General features: G+C 36.0%; 1 protein-coding gene across 1 annotated transcript; it reads right to left on the bottom strand.

Annotated features, from left to right (window-relative positions):
• Window positions 1-16195: 16195 nt before the first annotated feature.
• Window positions 16196-25379, bottom strand: cxcl12b (chemokine (C-X-C motif) ligand 12b (stromal cell-derived factor 1)). Its single transcript, XM_051910899.1, has 4 exons — window positions 25120-25379; window positions 22543-22660; window positions 19948-20031; window positions 16196-18264 (listed from the first exon to the last, which is right to left on the bottom strand). Exons 1-4 carry the CDS (start codon window positions 25184-25186, stop codon window positions 18234-18236), a joined length of 300 nt encoding a protein of 99 aa, XP_051766859.1. The 5' UTR covers window positions 25187-25379; the 3' UTR covers window positions 16196-18233.
• Between the last annotated feature and the right edge of the window lie 289 nt (window positions 25380-25668).

Raw genomic sequence — 25668 nt, 5'->3', positions numbered from 1 at the left:
CATTCTGCAAAATTTCCACTTATACAAGTTGTACAATGGGAAAAAAAATGTTAGATATAGAAAACAGAAGAATGTTAGAAACCAGTGGGTAATTGATGACTTTTTAAAAAATATTCCTTTAAGCTTGCAGATCATCAGATGTATGGTGACCACAAGTCTGTTCTCAAGGCCGGACAAAGGGATTGAGTTGTATGTCTGAATAGCTCTATCCCAGGCCTCTGTCTCAGCAGGGGGTTCATATAGTGAATACACCCAGGCTGGCTCAGATTGTTCTATATACATATGTACACACACGCACACACACACACATACATATGACAATCCCTCTCTCACAATTTACATGGTTCCTGTTACCCCTTTCCCTGACTCCCTCGATCTGTTTCTCAAAGTCTATAATCTGAAGTGAACATGGTTTATGGCTGATAAGTTGATTTGTTGTGTTATGTTTGGCGGCTGATTTCAGATAGCAGGTCTCTGGGAGTAGGTGATCCTGCTTCCCTGCACAGAAATGGCCCACAGAGGGCCAGTTATAGACCATTATAAGAACTGTATGGGACCGAGGACAAAGCCTTGGGGGATTCCTGCTACACATACCGTTAGTACAATATACAGCCGTGGAAACAATTGTTTATTCATAGATGGTCTGTCTGCAGACTCAAACATAAATTATGACACGGATCCATTGTGTGGTCCGTTGATGGTGTTGCCAGTAATGCACAACTGCTGCTAAATACGTTTCTCAAAAGTGCAGTGAATGTGTGTTCAGGTTTGAATGCACATATTTGTGTGCTGACTGACATTTCGGCATATATAATTGTTGCCAAACTTGAGTGTGCATGCAAGCATGTTTGCCGTCATGTGTGAGGGTGTGTGCTGCCATGTGTTTGGCATTTGTGGATATATTTGTTGCCGTGTGCTGATGATGTTAACTAACAATTTGAAAACAAATTATAACAATAATAATAATTTGCATGGTTTGACGTGATCCGAGCTAAGCGATCGTTAGATTTAATCACCATTGGTAGCACGATTTATTGTAATACTTTTTTTTTCTCAGTTGGTCAGAACAAAAGTGGCAGATTTGTTACATACTTGTTCAGATGACATTTTCCAGTGAAAATTCTTATTTTGGTCATATTTCCAAAACGTGATTCCGAAGTACAGTATCCACACCGATGTGGTGACTGACAGCAAACAGTAGATTCATCTGCGCTGAGGAGTCATACCAAGGCACAACCAACGTAAAGATGATAATTCTGCAAATAACTGCAATTGCAGATTTCAAACAGAGATGGCGACAGAGGCAAAACTTACGGACTGCAGCTTTAAGGTTTATTTTTAGTCATTTTAATATTTGCTTTTGTCATTTTTAAATTATTTTTTAAATATTACTATTTATATTTAATTTTATTTCAGTTTTAATTAAGTTTTAGTTATTTATTTCCAGTTAGTAATTTTAGTGCTTCAACATACTAAGGCAACAGTTCTCATTTTTGTTTACTTTGTTTTTCATCTAAAATTAATTTTTTCAGCTTTATTTAAATTAATACAAATGTTTTTAATAGTTTTAATTAATGATAATGACCCTGGTAAGTAGAGCCGCAGGTGTTATTGTAATTACATTATAAATTTTTTATAATTATTTTATATTAAATATATGAACATTATTCAATGCAATAACAATATAATATTTTATATTAAATATAAAAACAAATGCATTCTTTTTATTTACTTATTTTTTTTTTTAAATATATGAGTGCAGAATATAGTAACTATATTTTTACATATACATGTTTTTTATGTTTTCTTTAAAAAAAAAAAAAAAAAAAGTGTATGCTGCTTTCCCATTTTGCTAGGTATATTCAAGTTTGTTCTTGGATCTAAGTTGCCATTATGATATTCTAGTACCTAGATACAGCTCAGATCCCTCCTTAAATATAAATCCATGGGATTTTTTCACCAATCATCTAAGGAATGGGATTGTAGGAGTAGTAGAGAGGATTGGCTTATGTGATATAGGCCAAATTGAAACTGATGTCGCAAAAGCGCCACCACTATGCCACAACTATTCTGTTCTTCCCAGAAATATCTTTTTACAGCATCCCTCCCTCTGTCCCCTCTTGCTCTCTCTCCGATTAGTGGACGTGTGATTCTCCTCTCATTACTCCCTGTGTCTGCTCTGTGTCTCTGGTATACTGTGTTCCTGTATTTGTGGCTCTTCCTGTCTCCTGCTGTCACTGCTCTGCAGTCGCCAATGCTTCCGTAGAGGGCGGCATTGGCCTCGTTAGGGGGTACACACACAAACTACTAGCACACCACACACCCAATACCTCATTGTGCTCAAAACCCATGTGGATACCTCTTTCCCAATCTCACTGATAAGTGTGTCTCTGGGGAGAGAGAGGACTTTCCCTGGTAAACACTGAGGCAGGTAAACATCTCTTGATTCTTATGGACAGAGCCATCAAATACAGGCCTGCATGAGTCACTTTTAAAGGCCTAGAGAAGACATGCCTTCATGACAAAGAAGAAATCTAGACTTTTCTTCACTCAAATTTGCTGAACCTACCTCAGAGTTTGCAATATATATATTAAAATAGTAATTTTGCCAAGATTTGTGTAGTACTTCAGGCATGAGTGAGGTTTTATTAATTGGCCTGCAACAAGATTGTACTTCAGTTGTTTTCCCATTTATATAAAATCAAATTGCCCAGAACTACAAGTAATTTAGCTTGAATCCTTTACATCATGTACTGCTCAAATTATATGCTGTGAGGTCTCTCTGCAGAAGGTTTATTTGATTTAGACCCCAGGGCTTCCTTTTATGTTGGATTTGGCAAATTAGCGCAACATTGACAGTGCTGACAGTTAGTGACTAGTGAAGCATGTTAAAACTCCAAAGTATTTGTTCTGGATTTTGTTCTGGCTCACTCAAGCAGGGCTAAAAAGACAAAATGGAGTTTCTCACTGAAATACAGATGTTCTTTAAAGAATGTGATGGGTCATATGTAGGAATATTATTTCAGTAATCATCGCTGTTTTAACTGCTGATTGTATTTTAAGGGCCACGGCTGGGTTTTGTCTCTCATGGCACTTAAAACTGTCATGAACCAAATATTGCCCTCTTGACGTACTTCATATCTGGATACTTTCACCTTCTGATCAAGCAAGAGCACTAATTTGGTGTCCATTTACCTGCAGTTACGATAAATTATGTTTTCAGACTCTTTTGATCTTACTAAATGCTTTTATTCCCAGTAATTCATATAGATAACTTCACATTTGCATTTACCATCTTTCTCATCATGCCTACATCATGTTCCCCCCTTTTTTGACCCCTGGTTTCCTATGTTATATTTACTCAGCTGCCGCGTAGAGACTTTGAAGCGCACAGGCCTTCAGCAAGTCTCTTAAACAACATCAGTTACCATTTATTCTCAGAATAAGTCCTGGTTTATTATGTTAACACCTACAAAGTGTTTTTAACCAAACCCTCTCACTCACCTACAGCTGGATCTGTTCTACGCACATGTGCGGATGATGTTCGACTCGGGTGCTCTGGGGCGTCTTTACCAGCTCCTCTGGAAGACCGTTGAAAGTCTTGGGTCGCACTCTTTAGTTTGCATAATGGCTGCCCCAGGGGCGTTTCTGATTTGGGGTAGTGGAAAGGTAAGCATGGTTTCCGTCTGCGGAGCTATAGACTCCTGAAAATAAACTTTGAAATGGTTGTTAGTGCAATAGAGCTTCAGGAAAGCCTGGATTATTTTAAAGATGTGTTTTACATCCCTAAGACCTGCTTTACATGCACATACTGGAATTATTAGTGGTGTTTTATACTCTGTTATTCTCATTTATACTGTGAAAAATACTGCAAATAATATTAAAAATGTTAAAATAATAATAATTTTTCCCAGTAAGATAAACTTATTAATTTAAATGACAACAGTATTTTGAGGGCCTGAAAACACAAATTCTTAAAAATGGGTTTCATAGTGTAAGTTTTTGAAAACCATAATGTTATCATCTCTAGAAAAATGCAAATTTGTGAAAACTGTGACGCAATACGCATGAGTATTACATGTTCAGTCTATAGGCGCGTAGTGTTTCTTTATTAAGTGATATCACCAACTACTGGCCTTGCATGAATAATACAGTGTTTTTAGTCATTTTCACAGATCTGCGTGAACAGGGATTGTTTTGACAATGTGTTTTTAGTGCATTGTTGTCATGTAAACATACCCTAAGAATGATGGTGGCAAGTTGTGTGCAGTGATCCAATCCTCACTTTTTTTCTAGTTTGCTACTATTATGCTGATGGCAATGAATGTGTCAATTTATATAAAACTGTATCGAGCAAGTGCGCCCCACCCTGAGAGACTAACGTCCAACTGTTAGACTAATAAACATTTTGCCTTGCCTTCGACAAGTCAAACAGGAATCAGAACCTCCCTTTTCACCCACAACACAAATGCAAGCGAAACAATCCTCCCAATAATTCAGCACTGTCCTAATGTACTCCACTGTACGGCTATAGCCCAGTTCATTTCAAGGACAAATTTATAAGCAGGGAGTAGCATCGCTTTTTTTAAGGGTAATATACACTATCAATAATGTTTACACAAACCTTCATCCTGAATATGATTTTGGTTTTCATTCAATAGAACTCTGTAGATAAAGGGTGCTTTGTTAGCCCACTGCTGTGGTAGTGGGCTGAACAGTTTTTATATAAAACATATGGACCTGTAATGAAATTCATGTACATCTCTTCACGGTGTCAGTTTTAAATCCCAGTGGGCGGGCGGCTGAAGATTTGCATGTAACAGCCCTTGGTGTATGTAACGTTATTTCAGAAAGAATCAGGCAGATGTCACAGTCCTGTTTTTGAGTAGGCACTGATGGGCTCTGTTCCAGAACTAAGTGTGCTGCCTTCTGCCTACATATGCAGCATCTTCTAAGACGACATGGAACATGTTTAAACTAGAGTTGTCAAAGGTACAGACTTCGGTACCAATCGGCTGAAAAAATCTGCTCAACAGCTCTTAAAGCATCACATTTTTAAAATTTCAGTACCGATGTGGTACTTTTGACAACTCTAATTTAAACCTTTAAAGACCTTACTGTGAGCTACGAGGTTGTTAATCAATAGTGTTTGCTTCTGTTGAAATCCTCATTATTTCATCTTAGTTTTAAAATAATTGTGTTAAACAGTGGAATTTGTGGTGAAAAACTACACTACCCATGATGCGCCAAAAGATCTCATTAGCCCTGACCACTCCCAAGAAGCACCACAAATGACATAAATGTCAAATATCAAATACCGCAGATGTCTCCCAACGCTCTCAAATACTTAAATATTTGAATAATATATGAATATTTTGCAATAAACTTAAAATACATTGTTTATATACTGTATATACATATGTATATCAACATTTTTTAAATGAGTAGTTTTGCATTTCTCCATTGTTTTTAATTTGAATATACTGTTCGCAATGCTTAATGGGATTGTAGTTCTTTTCCTCACTGAAGTCTTTAAGTACACAGTCTTGGACCTTTTTTTTTTTTTTTTTTTTCCCAAAAACTTTTTTGCTTCTAATCAAAGTTTGTAATGTTATGATTCACCTCATAGCTGGTTGACTTGGTTCATGGCTTATATTTTTTGAGATCCCTATGGGAGAAATGAATGGAAAAAAAAAACTTCCGGTACAAGCGCTGCTGAAAAAGTGGGCGGCGCTAATGCACTCTATTGATTCCAACAGAGTTTGATGTTAGCATGTTGCTAAGCTAACAATGTGTAAAAAAATACATAAACACAAATATTGATAATTGTAAAATAGTCAAATTTTAATTAGATTTAACTTTTTTATTAAGACTTTTCATTATTGAATGAAATACAAGTATTTTTGTAGTAAACATTTCGATTGACTCATCGGCCATTTTGGATGATTTTGTTTTCTCTGAGCTAGTCACAATTTTGGGATTGCCTCGTATGTGAAAGATATGTGAAATTCTGTATTAATATAGCAACAATATTGCTGCCTAGCTTTTGGAACGCAGGCTTTGTGTTGTCCTTACATTGTCAAGTCAAGTCAAGTCACCTTTATTTATATAGCGCTTTTTACAATGTAGATTGTGTCAAAGCAGCTTTACATTGATAACTGGTACATTATTTGGCTGCACAGCAGCTCTTAAAAGAATAGTGTCAATGCAGGCAGATCAAAGCACTGTTGAATATCAAATGTCAAGTGTCCCCATTGTCAAAAAATGCTTTCTATAGTAGGTACTAGTTATAGGCAGCTCGCTAGATTTTGGAACAGAAGTGTAGTATAAAAATGACTGATGCTCACATTGGAGCACTGAATTTTTTCTGGCATATCTGCCCAAAACTTATTTTACACATCATGTCATCACTAGTTTTTTTGAACTATTGAAAACTGAAGCTTGTATTGGCGATTGTTCTGGCAAAAAACATGACAGGTGAACCGTAACACATCTGCTTTATTGCTGTTTTATATTGTTTAACGTAAGCCATGCAATATATCCTGCTGAATACACAATTTTATATGTATTCATTTTGTTTTGAGTGTAAATACCCTGTTCGATTTCTTCCATTTCCTATGAACTTGCATGCACCCCTGTTAAATTTATTCCTGTATAGCTGAAACAGGCTTTTCAATACTGCCTCGCCTCTAAAATAAACAAGTCTTTCTGTTCATAATAAAAGGACATTTCATCTCAATTAAAATAAGCCCCAGGACTTACCACCAGCAGTTAATTTAATGTGACACGTCCTTTGTGAATACTTAAAACGCAGCTCACATCTGGAATACTCATAACTGCTCTAGGAAGAATCGCATTTACGCTATTGAACAGATGATTTAAACACATTTCTACTTTTTAGAGTGGTGCGAATGATCATGCAGTCATAAACGGATGGCTTTATTTTATGTTAAAGGTTAAACGTCTGTTGAGAGATAATTTAAGCCAATGAAAATTGTGTAAACTTTAGAGAACTTTAGAGTAATTCTTTTGGCAGAACATGACAGGATGTACTAATAAACAAAACGCATTCCAAGTGACCAAAATTAATCCCACAGAGCATCATTAAAAAGAAAAATTGACCTCCAAAAAGCTTCTCCTGAATTTGCAGATCAAACCAACAAAATTTTGGGGGTGAAATTGAGACGTCCTTGATAAGATGCTGTTTAGGAAAAAATAAAGATTGAAACCTGTTGCTATATGATTCACTTTTAAAAGCAGCAGTTTTGGACTATTTTGAGTATTTAGTTTTTATTGCAAATTATGTTTGCTGCCAAATTGGAAATTTACAGTATAACATCTTAAATTAAGTTTATTTTTCATACCCCATTACTAAATCATTTGTGTGTGTGTGTGTGTGTGTGTGTGTGTGTGTGTGTTTTAAGCATAAATCTAATAAGGTTTATTTAATAATCTTTTTCAAAATATACTTTCAAGATTCATTCCATAAAAATAAGACATTATTATTAATACGAATACTGAGTAAAACTGTACATTTTTATTCACAATATGGAACTCATAATTATTTTTTCCCCCCTGAGCTTGTTGCAGTGCATTCTGGGATAGTGAGGTTCATATAATACTCTTAATTTAAGATATATTCCCTGAAAACAAGCTTTATTATGTTACACAGTTTTGTGCATCAAGTTAATTTATCTTGTTTTGAGAATATTTACATATCTTTCAGGACAAACATAATATATGATGCTGCTGTGACCTGCACTGTTTACCACAAATAGCTGAATAATTCCTTAATTTTCTCAAATAACTCATACTGTCTGTTTGAACACAATAAATAGGACTTCCATCAACATTCATGCCTCTTGCCGAAGCATAAATTTGGTCAAAACTCCTGCATCCCACTGTATCCTGTCTTTGCAGCTCAGTGTCCCTCTCCTCTCACTCCCATTGGGTCCTCTGTGGTCTGACTGATAGGGGGTCAAAGATGGGTTCCTAGAAGAGAAAGCATGTTTTTCCCATATTTACAGCTATTTGATGTGCATATCAGAATCTCAGGTCTCAAGCTAATATCCACTGGCATCCGTCTCTCGAGTCCAAGGTCAAGTTATTTGACCTCTCCACTGTAGACTGACCTTGGGCAACTACCCTCAGTTATGTGGCCATTTTTGACATGCTGTGATACATGACATCCAAAATTCCCACAACTGGGAACAATGAGAATCATTTCAAAATTTTGATATGCATTAAAGAGAAAATGAATTAATCACAATTGACCTATTTCTTTAAAAGAATGTCATTGTGTAATTATGATTATGATTAGATATAGATGAAATGGTTATATCCTACATTATTTCCATCTGATTATTCATTTTCCCTTTAAAAAAATGTCACATTACTTAAGCTAAATGTGTTATGAATGCCATGTCATGTCTTTAACAGTACAGTGTTTGTGTTATTTAGCTTCACTGTAGCTTTGTGATGTCTTAGCCATTAGCTAACAGAAGTTTCCTGAACAAGTAAGGCATATTTTAATTGTTGTTTGTAATATTCAGTCATAAAATATCATACTAGATTACTTTTATAGGTTTAATTACACATGTAGAATAATTTCTTCATTTCTTTGTGTAATTGGTGATACGTTACCACAGTTAGCATATAGAAATAGATTAGCTTTGTGAAAAAGTAAGGCATATTTTAATTATTGTTTGTCATGTTCAGTCGTATCAGTATCATATCATATTTACTAGATTACAATTATAGGTTTGATTGCACCTTTATATAGAAACATTTTGTCATTTCTTTCTGTGTAATTGGTGCTACATTAGCACAGTTAGCATTTAGAAAAAGATGAGCTTTAGCTATGCTGTACGTTAACAAAACAGCCACTACTCACTCAGGTAAGTTTGATAACACTTTCTCATTTACGTGATATGAAAACATAAAGAAGGGCTAATTTTAGCCATTTCTATTACTATTAGGAGTGATAAAGGTCAAAACAAACATCAAAGAGTTAAGTTGTGTGAGGGTAATACATTTAGAACATGTATGGATATAATCTAAGTATATCAATGATAACGGCAAGGTTTTTTTTTTTTTATATATAGTGGTGATTAAGATCATGTCATTGTCATCTTAGCTAATACAATAATTATGGCAGAAACATAAGCTAGCTATAGCCTAAAGAAGTATGGTGGCTTTTAAACTGGTGATCATGTTCTGGCATAAAATATATCTCATATTTAACTGACTTTTCCAAGCAATCTTGTCATCTACTTAATTCATCAACATAATTTATCGTAGCTCGATATGACTGTGTATGGTCATAGAGAGGTTTCTTTCTTTGTTATGGGAGTGCCAGTGGTGCCCGGTGTGTTGTTGACTCTGATATGACTGGTCAAAGTTGAAGATAAATGGCCAGAGGTCAGACCTCTCCGTCTCAACCTTTTGTTTATGGTCCCAGGATTGAGATGAAACTCTGCCAAGCGGTTCTGCGAACATGGAGACCAATACAGTCACATAGCATCACTCCCACAGAACTCACTGGCATTAGCCATATCTATTTGTACACTGCTTTTACCCTGCTGAAACAAAATCCTGCCTAAGATAATAGCTGTGTTTTGGAACATGGTAGCTAGTTACCAACTGGCCTGGCCAGCATTTCTCAAAAGCATTGTTAGATCATAGAATCATTGCTACGAACAGTCACTATGATAAACTTAGCTTACGATGCTTTCGAGAAACACAGCCCTGGTTACCTGGTAATTAGCTCATTAGCTAGTTCAAGCTGGTCTATAGGTCATTTGTTAGTCCAAGATGGTCATTAGCTAGTTCAAGCTGGTCTATAGGTCATTTGCTAGTCCAAGATGGTCATTAGCTCATTAACTAGTTCAAGGAGGTCTAGGTCATTAGCTAGTTCAAGTTGGTCATCATCTCATTTGCTAGTCCAAGCTGGTCTATAGGTCATTTGTTAGTCCAAGATCGTCATTAGCTAGTTCAAGCTGGTCTATAGGTCATTAACTAGTTCAAGGAGGTCTAGGTCATTAGCTAGTTCAAGCTGGTCTATAGGTCTTTAACTAGTTCAAGGAGCTCTAGGTCATTAGCTAGTTCAAGTTGGTCATCATCTCATTTGCTACTCCAAGCTGGTCTATAGGTCATTTGTTAGTCCAAGATGGTCATTAGCTAGTTCAAAATTCATAAAGGCTGTGTTCATTTGTAAAGATTATCGCATTGAACAAAAATGTAAGAACTATGGTCACAGAGCTTATCTGCAATAATCCAAAAGCCAATTGAATCAAGGGAACCAGAGTTGATGTTAACTTCCAGGTTTATGTATAAATGTTTTTACGTTACCCAAAATGATCCGTGAAAATGTTCCCACTGCTGCTTCATGATGTCCTCATGGTACCCCAGGGGCGCCATTTGGAGAGCATTCCATCATGCCACCCAGACCGGCGTCCCATGACCTTTCACCTGTGTGGTCCTTCTGAAGGTCAGACCAGTCTTCATTGAATCCTCTCTCATAGCTTAAAAAAGGTGTCTGCTTATAATAGACTGATGTGCTCCCAAGACGGCACTAGAGGAACCTGGATCGGTCCATTTGCTACTGTGGTTATTGCTCCTGTAGGAATAAAAAAGTCTCCTTATGTTTCTGACGCAGCCTGGGCTGAGTGACCCAGTTGACCATATATCTCATCTGCTCTCAATGAAAGCTTTGCTTATTCGGCCTCCAAAAATAACTTCCTTTAATTGCAGATAGGAAGCCATATCGCAGAGCAGGTTGTTCCTATTTGCATGGAGTAACAGGGCCAAGTCATCTATTAAATCAGGTCTAGAATAGAGAATAATATATTCACTGAAGAATGTGGAAGAAATCAGCTATAGTGTTTTTTTAACATGGTTTTATTGCTCTTCCATGTGCTGTTAGCACTTGGATACAGTTCAACAATGAGAGGATGTCACACAGAAAGATCTGGCAAGCAGAAATGTGGGTAAATATGATATTGGGTGCTTTTAAAAAAGGTTAGGTCGATGTGTGAAACCATTTATGACCAACTTTGTGTTGCTGACCTTGTGAAAATATACATGTTCATTTTGGAATAAATAGTTTTCTGGGAACTCTGGGCTTTTGGCTGACTTCAGTGTGACTTGACAACCACTTCATTCATGTTGATGTGAAATTTGGTCCTTCGTGTTTGTACTTACTTTCCAAACTTATAGACAAACTATGTATTTTCAATGAACTTGTGCATTTATGTTTTGAAAGACTTAGTATTTCATCTCTTGTACACTTAGCAATTTTTAACCCTGACCAGAGTATAGTTTTTGCTATAGTTTTTGTTTCAAGATCCAAATGGCTCTGCCAAATAACTGATTTCATTCTGAACTATTTTCACCATGCACAGGTCAGCCAACAAAAGAGACATGAACCCATTGCTTTGACAAACCCCAGCTAACACAATATATCAGAAATCTGTTGTTCTCAAGAAAGTTGCTAATGTCAGAACAAGGCATTAAAATGTTTCTCACAGCCTAGGTTAACAAACATTATGGTTGTGTAATTTAGGTTAAATGATTTCAACACCAGGCAGCAGGTCACCAAATTGATTCTGCAATTTAGTTGCAGTCATCAAATTTGATTGGCCGAGCGGCACTTTTTTTTACTGTTTGTGTCACTCCAGGATGGTGAGGATTTCTAGTGACCCTTTCGAGATGGTCTTCACTGCAGAACACAAGATCCAGGGGGCGGGGTCAATATTGAAAGAGTTTTTGAATGATTCACTAAATTGATTCGTTCAAAAACATTGATTCATTCAAAAACAAATCACCACTGTTGAATGTTGATCTGAAACAGATTTGTTTGCTTCGTTTGGAGCTATTTGCGTTAGTGGTCTAAAAACGTAAGTAGGCAGCTTAATATGAACTTCTTGTTTATTGGACTGGCTAAGCGGACACAACACGGACATGATTCGTGATTCGTCCGTGTGGCACGAAGCATAATCAAAACAACAACGCTCTTGCTCGAGTGATATTGCCTAATTACTGTATATTTCTGAAGATATTTATTCAGAGATATTTTGACCTCTAATTAATCATTTCAATTTTTGAATAAATCGCGTTGAGATTTGTCAGCAGCCTGTTCATCCAAATTGTTGTTGTTAAATCTTGAGATAGTAAATATCATGCAATAAGAGATGGAAAATGGAGTCACTGGAGCTTCAATTCAAATGATGCGAAACAGGCCTTTTGGTAAATGTAGGCTACTCAGTTATTCAAAGTTATTCAGTAAAATAAGAAAAGTTGAAATAAGCTGAAATCACACATAATAAAACTAAAATATAATCATTTGTTATTATAAAAATCAAGACAAGTCCAATGGGCGCCGCAATCTTTTGGAAGTCATGAAGCCAAATCCTGAAATGATTAATCTTAAATGAAAAGTTACTAATGGACATGACATAACCAATGGATAAATTCTAGACAAAATGCACAGACAAACTAAGAAATTATCCTATGAGTAATGAATGAATCCTGTATGGCCATAGAAATTTCCGTGCCAGTGAAAAACCAGAGCTGCTATAACGTGGTTGACAAATCATCCCATTAAAATCACATCAATAAAGCGTGTACCCAAACCCACATATAAAGCAAAGGTCTCACCTTCCTCTCCCTTTTCCATCTTTCTCCGTCTTGTTCTTCTGAACAGCCTGTTTTCAATAGGCCCACAGCAGCAGTGTGACCCTTCACTCCATTCCAGGGTTAAGGAAACAGTTTTCCCCAAGTCATGATGGATCTTGGAACATTCCAGATCTGTTTACAGTTACGAGCGGCCCATTATGGATGTCGCTTGTCAGACATGAGGGATGTTTGATAGGGCGCTATGAACTTTTTGTCCTGCACTAAGACATTTGTCTTTCAGGACTGTGATATTGTTAATGTAGCCTCTGATCACTTTTGACAGCCTGATAGCTCTTTCATATTCAAGCTAGTAGATTTTCATGTTGTTTTGCTGGCATGACAAAATGTGTGGACAACATCCCATAGATTTCACCTTGATGGAGGATATAGGCCTACTTGAACGTATACATATTAAACTTTGTGTAACTGAACCTGCACTTTTTGTCCTGCAGACATGAACAAAAGTGTGCAGCTTTTTAGGTGATTAGAGTTACTCCTGGCAGATGAAAAATGAGAGCAAAAATACCATAGACACACTGATAGAGAGACTCAAACCATAATGATAGGCCTCTTTTCGCTAAAAACCACTAGGAACATCTTGGTAACTGTATAACAATGCCATCTACAACACTGTAGCATTGTGGCAGTGAGTTTTGTACAATTAACCAACCATATTTTGTTCTGAAAACTTAAACAGCTAGATGATCTATGAAATAATATCCGCAGTTTGAGCCCAACTGTTTGATCCCAACTACAAGATTCCTCCTCTTCTTGTAGAATTAATTTGTGTAACACAAAGAGGTTTCATTTGAACATTCTGTTTCTGTAAAAGACATTAAAGTGAATTAAATATTAATAAAAACAGTTGTCAGGATACGTAACATACACTCCACATCAGATATTCTCAAACAGGACTGACCTGGTTCAAACTTCTGTTTAAACCATTTCGTATAATGCATGTTTTGATAGTCTGATGTCATTCACTCCATTAAAAAAAAAAAAAAAAAAAAAAAAAAAAAGGTGCTATATAGTATTAAAAGTGGTTCTTTGGCTCGGTATCATAGGGGAACCACTTTAAGTGCTGTATAGCACCAAATCTTGGTGCTTCAGTGGTTCTTCAGCAGTTCTTTGGGATGACTGAGGTGCTATATAGCACCGCTACCATATACAGAACCCGTTAAGCCCCTGTATGATTCTTTAGCCGTTCTTCAGTGGTTCTTTGGGGTGGTTAAGGTGCTATATAGCACCACTGCCATACAAAGAACCTGTTAAGCCCCTTTAAAGGCTCTTTACGAGCCAAAGAACCACTGTTGGTGCTGTTTAGCACCATTTTTGTTGAAGAAATAAAATGCAATATGGCACCTCTTATGTGTTCTACATAGCACCATTTTACAAATGTAGAGCACCTTTAAAGATATGGTGCTACATAGCACCAAAAGTGGTTCCCCTATGATTATGAGCCAAGAACCACTTTTAGTGCTATATAGCACTTCTTTTTTTTTTCTTTTTTTTTTGGTGAAGGAATACATGAGTATTTTTGTCTAAAAATGTAAACCATGTATTTATTAAAATATATTTATTCAACATTTAAACTATTTTATGCTTTAAAAAACTATTTTACAATGGATACATTTAAGATATTCTCTAAAAACAAGTTCTCAAATATTGTTTATTTAGTTTTTTTAACTGGAAACTTTTTTTATTTGCAGTGTAATCAGTCTCTCTGTTGCAGTCTATTAAGTCTATTTGCTAATTGTTTAGACACTGATTTTCCAGTTTCTGTGTGGTTTGGAGCGGTTTCAAACATTTCGGATCCTAATTCACTCTTCTGATAACAATTTGCAGAACCTCGAGAACCTTCCAAGAACGTCCTAAATGAAGATCTACAGGCATATCAGATGAAATAGCACGCTACAGATAAGTCATTTATTTGGCTCACGAATACACAGTTGGAGGAAATGGACTTGTGTTTGAGGTTGAGGAAATGTGTGTCCGTTTCCCTCAGCATCGCGGAGGAAAGACGTGACAAATTACCGTGTGATTTGAGCCCAACGCGCTGCGGTACCTGTCCGCCCCAAAGCGCGAGGCCTGTGTGGTTCTCATTAGTAGATTAAGCTGTTCAGATCTGTACAGTAAAACACGACCGAGTCTCCAGGGATTACTCCAACTCACCAGAGACGCTATAACATGAACCGCCGCTGTCCCTCTGTGTTAGATTTGTGTCGCTCCTGATTCGAGCTGAGTAAGTTTGATGGCCTTTCGTGAATTTAGTCATTGAACCATAAGTAGAAACTTTTCTTTATCGAAGCACGTACTATACGCCGCACAATTAGGCAGAACGTCATCATATTTCGGTAATGAACATCTGGATGTAAGAATAGGAGGTCTGGGGCTTGATTTTGGTATGCGGCTCTATTTATATCCCACAGCTAAACCCACTCGCATAGCCTACTTGTGTAGCGTATGATTTCATTATTAGTATCGCTGATTTATATGTTTTATACAATTCCTAATTACTTTTGAAAGCACATTTTGAACCCGTCCACATAAACCATCCCCTCTCTTCTCAGAATGAAAGCTTAATCAGACGAGAAAGCTATTTGCGTCCATATGTATTTGTAGACCGTCCCTGGTGTGGTGGACTCGTATCGAACCTTCACTACTGATATTATACACTCAGGTGTTAAAAATGAGTCCAGGGGTCCCGCCTTCCCTCGAGGTCAAACATCTCGAAGTGTTGCTTTAAGCAGCAGCAGAAATGAAAAGTGATTTTTACAATAAATACCAGCTGTATTGATTTCACCGCTTTATTATTTACTGACTGACAATCACTGATAGACACGAACCAACAGTGGAGTTAAACTGAACCACCTTTTTATAGGTGTGGTTGCAGAGACGATTTTTTTTGGTAATTATTATAGAAAAAAGTGATTTATAAATGTAAAAATTTCAGTTCTCAGTCCTGTCTCAGTAATTAAAATCATCCTTGAAAATCTTAGAAAATATTAATGCATTTCATATGTCACATAGGCCAGTCCCGCAAATGTCTTTTCCAGAAATCCTTGTTTTAGGGTGCAGACGACTGGCTCTACGGCAACATTCACACTGGGGCCTTTTTAATAAGACATTTTTACAATAAAAAAAAAAGTCGCATATAGTAACAGTGGAAAACAAAAGAAACATCTGTCCAGTACTTATTAGAAAGACCTGATGAAAAGCACATGTAAGACTGTTGGTTTATGGTTCCTATTGCAGAGGAAAATTCATATTAACAAGGAAATGTGAGGATGAATTTATTTATGTATACATACATATAAAACCAAATAAATGGTTTTATTATGTTGGCAGTTAATGTGAGAAATATTTATATTTGTAAGAAATTATGTAATATAAAATGATGCATAAATATGAAATAAAATGTGCTTTACAAAGGTTTTATTTTAAATGATGTTACACAGTGTATACTGTAACTCGGACAAATGAATAATTGTGGAAGTGTGATTTTTGATACAGAAACTCCTTCTCATTGTATGTTGTGTTTTTATTCATATTGATCAATACAAAAATAAATCATTACATTACAAACTCCTTATTTTTAAAGTGGCTCAAAAACGTTACAGCAATTGGGCAATTGAGTCAAAACATTATCAGAACAGAAACAATGTGTGTTAGATAAATGTGTTAATGTCATGGAAACCAAAATCACAGTCATATCCCTTAATTTTGTGGATAAAAACAAAACATGATACATATGGAATACATAAAGTAATATTAATTTAGTCTACAAAATTGCTTGCATTTATTCAGTTTTGGTCCCTGTTCAACCCATTTACTGACAGCCATTTAGTGCTTGAGAATATTTACATGTTGGTTGTTCTTGTTGGATCCAAGTAACAACCAGTATGACACACAATTAGGCCACTAGACAGTAAAGATCTGTATGCAAATGCTGTTAATTAAGGCCTGAGTCACGGAATATCGCTCGATACACATGAGCAGAAGTTTTAAGCTGCCATGGCGTGATTACATTAACAACACCTGCTTTAAACAAATAGCACATCTGCTCTAAATGGCATATTTCTTGGGTTTCAGTGTCTGGCATTTGCTACACACAGGTAGCAGAGAGGAAAAGAAAGGCAGGAAACTATGATTCTGCTTCCTGTAGTAGCAGCCCTTAGTCAAACGTGTCTCTGTTCCAAAACCTTTTATCTCTTGCCTAGATAGTGCACTGCTAAGTGCACTACACATACCGCCTACTCTCTTCTAAGGCTACGACAATGATGTGCTAAAAACGGAAAGGTTTTCTTTTTCATTTTTCACGTATGTTGTCAAAGCTATCCTCGTTCACACAGATTTGCGAAAAGTACTAAAATGCTGTATTATTCATGCCAGGCCAGTAGTTGGCGATGTCACTTTGTAAAGATACACTACGCACCTATAGACTAAAAAGTAATACGCATGCACACGACTTCACCGTTTTCATAAATTTGTGAGACGATAACGGTATTGTTTTCAAAAACGTGCACTTTGAAACACGTTTTTAAAGGTTTGCGCTTTTAAGCCGCAATTGTCGCGTAAATAACCAAAACGCATAAAATTTTTTTTGTTGAAAACGGTCTTGTGTAAATGGCTCCTAAGGCCGCTCTGTAACTGTTATGAAACTTTGTAAGTGATTGATTTGAAACACTCCCCAAAAATGTTAATCTCACAATTGATTCCAAACAGTTTGACGTTAGCATGTTGCTAAGCTAATTATGCAGTTTTTAAGAAAATACATAGAAATACAGGGAAAAAAAGTCAATTTTTAACCTTTTATTTAGTACTGAATAAAATGTGAGTATACTTATGATTTGCTTTTCACATCTGCCATCTTGGATTTTGAATAGAGCTTGTCGCAATGCATTCTGGGATTGCTTAATTTGATAAAAACAGCTGATACTGCTGTAAATTTTAAAAGGCAGTTTGTTTTGTCGTTTTTGCATTAGGTGTCCAGGTAGGCGGCTCATTAGGTTTTGGAACAGGGCTAGCGTTAGTGTGCTAGATCATTCATGTGTGCTGATGAGCTTTTAAATACCGAGACTACAGCAAAAGTGAGCTTGAACAGGGGCAAGTTTAACTTTCTGCTTCTTTTCACTTGCTTACATCCCTTATTAATCCCAAACTATCCCAAAGGTTAAACATCCTTCACAGCTATGACACAAATCCACAAACTCTCATTTTTACTGCCTTTTAAGTTGCGGAAAACCTGTAAATATTTCTCTTGCCTTCCCATTCGCACGTTCAAGGTCGCATTCAATCGCTTCATTCACTCTCACACACACTCGTGCACCAGTAAACAGTCACAGCCAGCAGTAGCAGTGCGTCAGGATGAAGGTGTTTGGTTGTGTTTTGGTGAGCTGCAGGCTGTCTGGGTGCTTGAGAGGCAGGTTTAGGTGAAGTGCTGTTTGTGCAAGCAGTCCAAAAAGAGGAAGAGTGATCTAAGAAAGCAAGAGAAGAGGACGTGTGCCTCTTTAGAGGTCAGAGATGCACTGTGGTCCTCCCCGCACATCCTCATGCGTTTACTCTGAACGTTTCTTTGACTTCTTTATTCTGAAAAAGAAAGAAGTCATATTATTAGAGATGAACAATTGCTTATTTTGTTTTCCAGTACTACTTTTATGACTAATACTGTAGATGTCAATGCTTATACATTTATTAAATGCGAAGTTTTTGCGATTTCTGAGGATGAAAGTTGTCATTATAGTCTTTGAACATTTCTGTGTGAACTGTTCTGTTAACTTTATGCATGTAACATTTTTTTTTTTTTTTTTATCAGTCTAGAACAGTTTAATCAAAACGTCTTTTGCAAGTACGTCACTTGGAAAAAAAAGATTATTAAGTTTTATATTTATTGTAACAAATTTAGATAATTCACAAAAATGAACATTTTTAATAGTTTTTATTTTAGACAATAACAGCACTGCTCCGGATTGACCCATAATGATCAACACGTCAAAAGTTTTTTTTTTTCTTTTTTATGTTACAGTGGCATCAGTCCGTTTGGCTCTGTGGCACAATAGGAGGCCGATTATAGTGGTGTAAAACCTCTCTGCTCTGCCTGTTACCTCACCATTAATCCACAATTAGTGTAATTAATGAACAGGGGTTAAATGCTTAGGGCTCTGTGGTGGAGCGTAATTACCTACTTAGGTAAACGTGTAATTTATATAATCTTAAATTACCCAATAACATTCCACATATGCCATTTAATTGTTAGGAACAACAACTTGTAATTTGCTGCAAAGATTTGTCTTAAAACACTTAAAGCTAATGCACATTTGAATTTGTTTTGATGTAAAGTAAATTTAGTAAATTACAAGAAAAAAATCACTTCTCTCTGCACATTTAATACTGTTGATTACATACAGATTACATATTTTAAATTTTATTATTTCTTTTTAATAAATCAGTGTGGTTCCATGATAGGTTTTCTTATATTAAGCATTGTTTTACATGTTTTTTTTGTTGTTTTGTTTTTTACGTTTTATTCTTAGAGGTGCAAAATTACTGCAAAGGTCATGGCTATTCCAGTTTTGACAAAAGAATCTCCAAGTTGTACATGAAAATGTTTGTTTTTGAAAGCATCTGTACTTTTGAAATTGCATGTATCGGTGTTATGTGTAAAGTTAATTGTACATTTTACGTGCAAATACATAAACGTTACATACTTACTAAGGGTATGTTTACATGACAATGATGTGCTAAAAATGGCAAGTTTTTCCTTTGCGTTTTTTTAATAAACAGACGACAATGTTGTCAAAACGATCCCTATTTGCACAGATCTACAAAACAACTAAAAACGCTGCATCATGCTGCCAAGCCAGTAGTTGGCGATGTCACTTTGTAAAGAAACACTACGCGCCTATAGATTGAACATGTAATACATATGCACATATCATCACCGTATTTGTAGTTTACACGGAGATGATAACTGTATCGTTTTCAAAAACGTGCATTTTGAAACCTGTTCTCAAATATTAGCATTTTCAGGCCCACAAAGCCACGTTACTGTGTAAATGAACGGCCATAAAACGCATAAAAAGTTGTCTTTTTTGTGTTGTGTCGTGTAAACGGCTTCTTAGGATAAACATTTTGTAGTGTAAGTTTTAAACATTATTTTTGTTCAGTAGACTTGTTCAAATTTTAATTCAAAGTTTTAAAAGGAAAGACAGTATTTTATCCCATGATTCTCAGTGAACTGTTGTTTCTTGTGTAGAAAGAGCTTCTTCTTACTTGTTAATGGCATTCTTTAGATACTGCTGAAGCCATTTGGTCTTGGGGTTGATGCAGACCTCTCTGTTGTTCTTCAGCTTGGCACTGGTAATGAGAGAGAGAAAAGAAGGGATTTGTTTCGGACTAGAGCAATAGAGAGACTGTACCTTTCTCCCTCTGCGGTTCTACAGTGTGTTTCATCAGATCATATCAACTGTCCTTCATGGATACATTTCAGCCCCCTCTATTCTGCTGCACTGGCAAGAGTCACTGCACTCCATCAGATAACTGGATTGAATTAGAGGAGGTTCGTAAGGACAGTGTTGTGCTGTCTGGAAGTTCTGAATTTTTGATGATTCGAAAGATTTTGACTGAGATTCCCAGAACTGTGCATGTGCATATAATTTGTCTAAAGTAACATAAATGATTTTATTTTTTTTATTTTTATAAAATTTTAAATCAATTAACAAATAATCAGAATCCACCCTGCTTTAAAAAGCTTGAGTGGCAGAAGACAAAACTGCAGCGCATGCCTACATCGCCCGCTGGTGTGACACTAATATAGTTATCTTTATAGTTATCGTTCTTGGAGTGAACAGCCTTAAATCATGGCTCAAAATAAATGGATCCTTTTTACAGACTGTGATGATGCATTTCCACAGTTATTAACGTCGCAAATCAAAATTTTTATATATTTTTTAAAAGAATTAATGTACATTTATAACACCATACTTTGTGTTTTATTACCTTGACATTAATATATAGAAAACTGATTAACACTGCTGTGTTTTTTCCTCTTTTGGAAAGTCATAAAAACGGAATCATAGATTTTTTTTTTTTTTTTTTTTTTTTTTTTTTTTTCTTTTGCTAATGGGGCAAATGGTAATGCAAAAATTATATTTATTGTTGTTTTTGTTCACCATAGAAGTTTACCAAACTATGATGACTTCCGCTAGATCGATCTATCTATCGTTCTATCTATCTATCGTTCTATCTATCTATCGTTCTATCTATCGTTCTATCATTCTATCGTCCTATCTATCTATATTCTATCTATCGTTCTATCTATTGCCCTATCAATCTATCACCCTATCTATCTTTCGTCCTATCTATCTATCTATTATCTGTCTGTCTGTCAACTTGTCTATCTATCTATCGTTCTATCGTTTTATATATCTATCTATCGTTCTATCATCCTATCTATCATTCTATCTACCTATCTATCGTTCAATCTTTCTATCGCCCTATCTATCTTTTTATCTATCTATCGTTCTATCTATCGCCCTATCTATCTTTCGTCCTATCTATCGTTCTGTCTTTCTATCGTCCTATCTATTGTTCTATCATTCTATCGTTCTATCTATCTTTCTGTCTATATTATGCAGCAATATTTTTTTTACATCCTTGCAATTAATAGGCCTACAACATTATTTACCAGGATATTTGAAAAATTGTTGTGAAATTGTTTTGGTTAATGACAAATATAAAGTAAAGTGTCTGAAATCTTTTTGACTGATATCTGACCTCCAAATGTGTTTTGGCACAGTCAGGAAAATCCCAAACGCTTCGTTCACCCACACATGGAGAAAACCATGCAAATGACACCCAGACTTCGCACCTCGGTGGCAAAAGGTTGTGTTTGAGAGTTAGCGGCTCACGTTGCCATTCAAATGGCTCCTATTCGTATTGCTTACACCTCACACACGGATCTCTCAATCTGTCTAGACAAATGGAGCCTGTCGGCTGAGATAAAAGATCCGCTTAACCCCAAATCTACACACGAATCCTCACAATCAACTCCTGATCAGTAAGCTAACTAAAAGTGTAATGCTACCCCTGTTTGTTTTCCAGCGGGATGTCTTCTATTGAGTTTATCTTGAGAGAGTTTGCTTTATTTGTTTGTTTGTGATTTGGGCTCTGAGTTAATCTAGCTAGTCTAAACGATCTTTTGCGCGAGCTTGTCGGTGGTCTGGGACCGAGCCAGCAGGTAGTAATTACCTCACAGCTAGCTAATGCTAACAACAAAATGAGTGATGTGCTTTTCTAGGGGGGAAAGGGTAGGTGGCTGTCTTTCATCTAGGCCAATGAATCTGAAAGGATTTCTAAACAAGATGTGTGGAAGATGGCAGATTAAAGGTGATTTCCTCTGGCCAAAGTTTGTTCCCGAAATGACCCTTGGCTACATGCTAACCTCTCTAACCCCTGTAACCTTGATCCCCTGTAGCGCTTTGGCTTTTTGTTGCCGACGGGGTACAAATGGTTCGGTTTAATAAATTCCAGACCGCTGAAGTAATACCAAATGCTGGTAAAATGAAAACGACAAGGTCGCCCATAACACAAAGCTAATCATTTTGACCCTTAACAATTATTGTGTCGTGAAAACCTGAATGCTCATAATGGACAAAATCACTCTCTCACATTTTCTCATTTGAACCTTTTTTGTGTTACACATTGCTACTTTCCCACACTGTTTTGACTCAACTGTGGAAATTTGCAACTTTAAGAGCTATTTCTGGAGCTCTTAAAATGACTTTAGTTGGATACTTTGTGTGAAGCATGAAAAATGTGGTACTGTTTAGCTGTTGAGAGATAGACGGCCGTGGGATGTTGACTCACATGACTTGGAACGGGCAGCTGGGTGTGTGGAGGAACTTAATCTCACGGATGCTCCTCTGCGGGACGGTGTTGAGAGTGGACCGGCACCAACATCTCTCCACCAGACTGATGGGTTTAGCTGTGATGTGATCAGAACAGAAAGAGAAATATGAAAATTCCTCTTATATTGAAGAGATTTGAAGTTACAGTTGGTAAGATAGTAACTGCTAAATTAATACACTACCGTTTGTTTGTTTTTTAAAGAAATTAATACTTTTATTCAGCAAGGATACATTAAATTAATCAAAAGTGACAGTAAAGGCATTTATAAAATGAATTTATAATCTCTAAATGCTGTTCTTTTGAACTTTCTATTCATCTAAAAATCCGGAAACAGACTGTATCACCAAAAAAATTAAGCAGCACAACTGTTCTCAACATTGATAATAATGGGAAATATTTTTTAAAACAGCAAATCATCATATTAGAATGATTTCTGAAGGATCATGTGACACTGAAGACTGGAGTAATGATGCTGAAAATTCAGCTTTACATCACTGGAATAAATTATATTTTAAAATACATTCAAATAGAAAGCAGTTATTTTAAATTGTAATAATATTTCACACTATTTCTGTTTTTACTGTATTTTTTATCAAATAAATATAGCCATGGTGAGCAGAAGAGACTTCTTTTAAAAACATTTAAAATGTTTCAATGGTAGTGTATAAAATCTTCAAAATGTAGATATTATAATGAGATTTTAAAATATTTAAAAGATAATAAGATAATTCCTTGTTTCTCTTCATATTATTTTCATTAGTTTATGGAAATATAGCTTAAAACGTATTCAAATGCATGTTGTGCTGATTTTTTTTTTTTAAATGGAAGAAATCTTCTCTTCTATTTTTAAAATTTCATGTACTAATAAATTTTTTGACATTGCCACAGATTATCACACTTTTTGTAAAGTTTTTATAGATGCATATACAATAAGAAGATGGATAACTTGTAAAACAACTTTTTTACTTTATTAACATCTGTTTCTAGCTGATTTGAACCTTTAAAATTACTTTGCAAAACCTTTGTATTGTGAACTTCAACTTAAAGACAATGAAATCACATTTTAGGAACTTAATTTCCAACTAAAGCAACCCATAATTCATGTTAATGCAATATAATCATACAGTACAACACAAATCACTGCACTCTCGAAAGCATCTACTGAAAGTGTCCCGTCACCTGCGTCCATTAACAAACCCTGATCATTAAAAAGAGATTAGTCTGCATTCTAGTGGCCCTTGTCCATTCACACAGGGGCCGGCCTGCCTTTTCACTCGCCACATTTTTCATAAGGAGCCTTTTTGAGGGTCCTCAACATTAAACACGGCAGAATCCCGTAATCACACTATGCCACTCCAGGTTTAGTCCTGAATATGTGCATTAAATGAATCTGTTGAAGAACATTCTCTGAATGGTTTCACATCTCCCTGGTTTCCTTCTGCTGAAACGGACCCGGTTATGAGTGAAGTCAAACTCTGAAATTCCCATAGATTTTCCGGCACTGTCTGTTCCCTTTGTCATGTTAAACACCGGCCCATTAAGCCTTGACTAAACACTGCGCCAAGTGAACAGCGCAGGAACTTTTTGCTTACTATTCCCTAATTAGACACTAATTAAAAGAGCTTGCGGATAAGTAAACAGTGCTAGGATTTTTTGCACAACAAAGCTAAACCCACCAAGTTCAGCTGGTTAAACATCTCGCCGAAACCTTCTGTCCTCTAAATCAGACCCGCTAACATGTAAAGACATGTACAGATAAGTGAAGACATATATGCAAATTTATGCAGGGCACTTGTGATATTAATGTGATAATAATGGAACCTCTTAATGGTCGTTAACTCCCTAATGATCATTAACTGAAAATATTCACTATTCTGGAAAACTTAATACAACAGTTCTGCAATTTACGACTCAAGTAATAAAACTTTTCAGTAAAACATGCTCTGTAAAAGCTTTTACGAAGTTGTAAATATAACAAAGATTATCGGAGTATGACTAACAAGAAAATAGTCTTTCTACTTTAAAATTTCATGTTTTATTAAATGTTACTTGCCATTTTTTTAATTATTTGTGAATTTTACAAGCAATTTCTCAGTAAAAATCATTTAAAAGCAAATCATAAATCATTTTTTTCAGTGTACAATAGGAAAGCAATGAGTTTTTTGAAAGATGAATTTAAAATGAATTCATTTTACACATTATAAATGTATTTAAAAAAAAAAAAAAAAAATTACTTTGTAGTCATTTTGAATAATAAATATTCACTTTTTTGTTATTCAACATAAAATATTAGTTTTGTTATGTTGAATAATACATTTAAAATGAATATATACCTTGTATTTATTATAAATATATGTTATTCAAAATAAAATAAGTTTTTATTTTTATTTTAGCATAGCTACAGGACACCCAGGATGATACACCAATATCCATCTTATTGTTATTTAATGAATTAAATTGCAACACATCACGTCAAAGCATCATCTGAAAACTTAAATGCTGTAAATCTGTAAATGTTAGTCGTAACCCACTTACCGTCCGTCTCTGGGCTCCATATGGCGAGCGTCAGCAGGGCCACCAGCGCTAGAACTTTGCTATCCATGCCAAGTGTGTGTGTGTGTGTTTTGTCCGTCACAGCTAGCTTCCAGAGCTCAGTGTGGCGTCTCAGAGCTCTGCGAAGTGTTAAGACTGAGGACCAGAGGGAAACACTCCCCCCTTTCTCAGGAGGAGGGGAGGAAGGAGGAGGTGGGAGTGAGGCTGGACCCTCTCCTCCGACAGCCACCTTCTTCAGCGAAGTTCCTAAAATGTTCTGGCAAAGATTCAACAGTGATAGTCTGACTCAGACTCTCTCTCTTGTTTCTGTCTTCCTCTGCATCTTTTTTTTTCCTTGGAGGAGTGGAGAAAGCGGAGTTCCTGCTGTTATCTCAGTATTGTTGTTTCTCAATGCTTCGATTTGTTATTGTTTGTTTCATGTCATGTTTTTCTGGTGGTCGACTTTCACTTAACTGGCGCTGCTGTATTTCCTGGCTCTCAGTTTATCAGCCGCATATCAGATTCCCTCGATTTTAGGGTTCTACTATGATT

Source organism: Ctenopharyngodon idella, chromosome 10 (assembly GCF_019924925.1).
Source record: "Ctenopharyngodon idella isolate HZGC_01 chromosome 10, HZGC01, whole genome shotgun sequence".
In the NCBI taxonomy this organism is placed as follows: domain Eukaryota; kingdom Metazoa; phylum Chordata; class Actinopteri; order Cypriniformes; family Xenocyprididae; genus Ctenopharyngodon; species Ctenopharyngodon idella.
This window is presented reverse-complemented; position numbering and strand designations above follow the sequence as displayed.

Bases quoted from the DNA above. Each gene is read 5' to 3' on its own strand.
- cxcl12b (XM_051910899.1), bottom strand. From the start codon at position 25,186: ATGGATAGCAAAGTTCTAGCGCTGGTGGCCCTGCTGACGCTCGCCATA. The intron at 22,661-25,119 runs GTAAGTGGGTTA...ATCACATCACAG, and splicing joins ATGGAGCCCAGAGACGGACG to CTAAACCCATCAGTCTGGTG. The intron at 20,032-22,542 runs GTGAGTCAACAT...TCTCATTACCAG, and splicing joins AGCTGCCCGTTCCAAGTCAT to TGCCAAGCTGAAGAACAACA.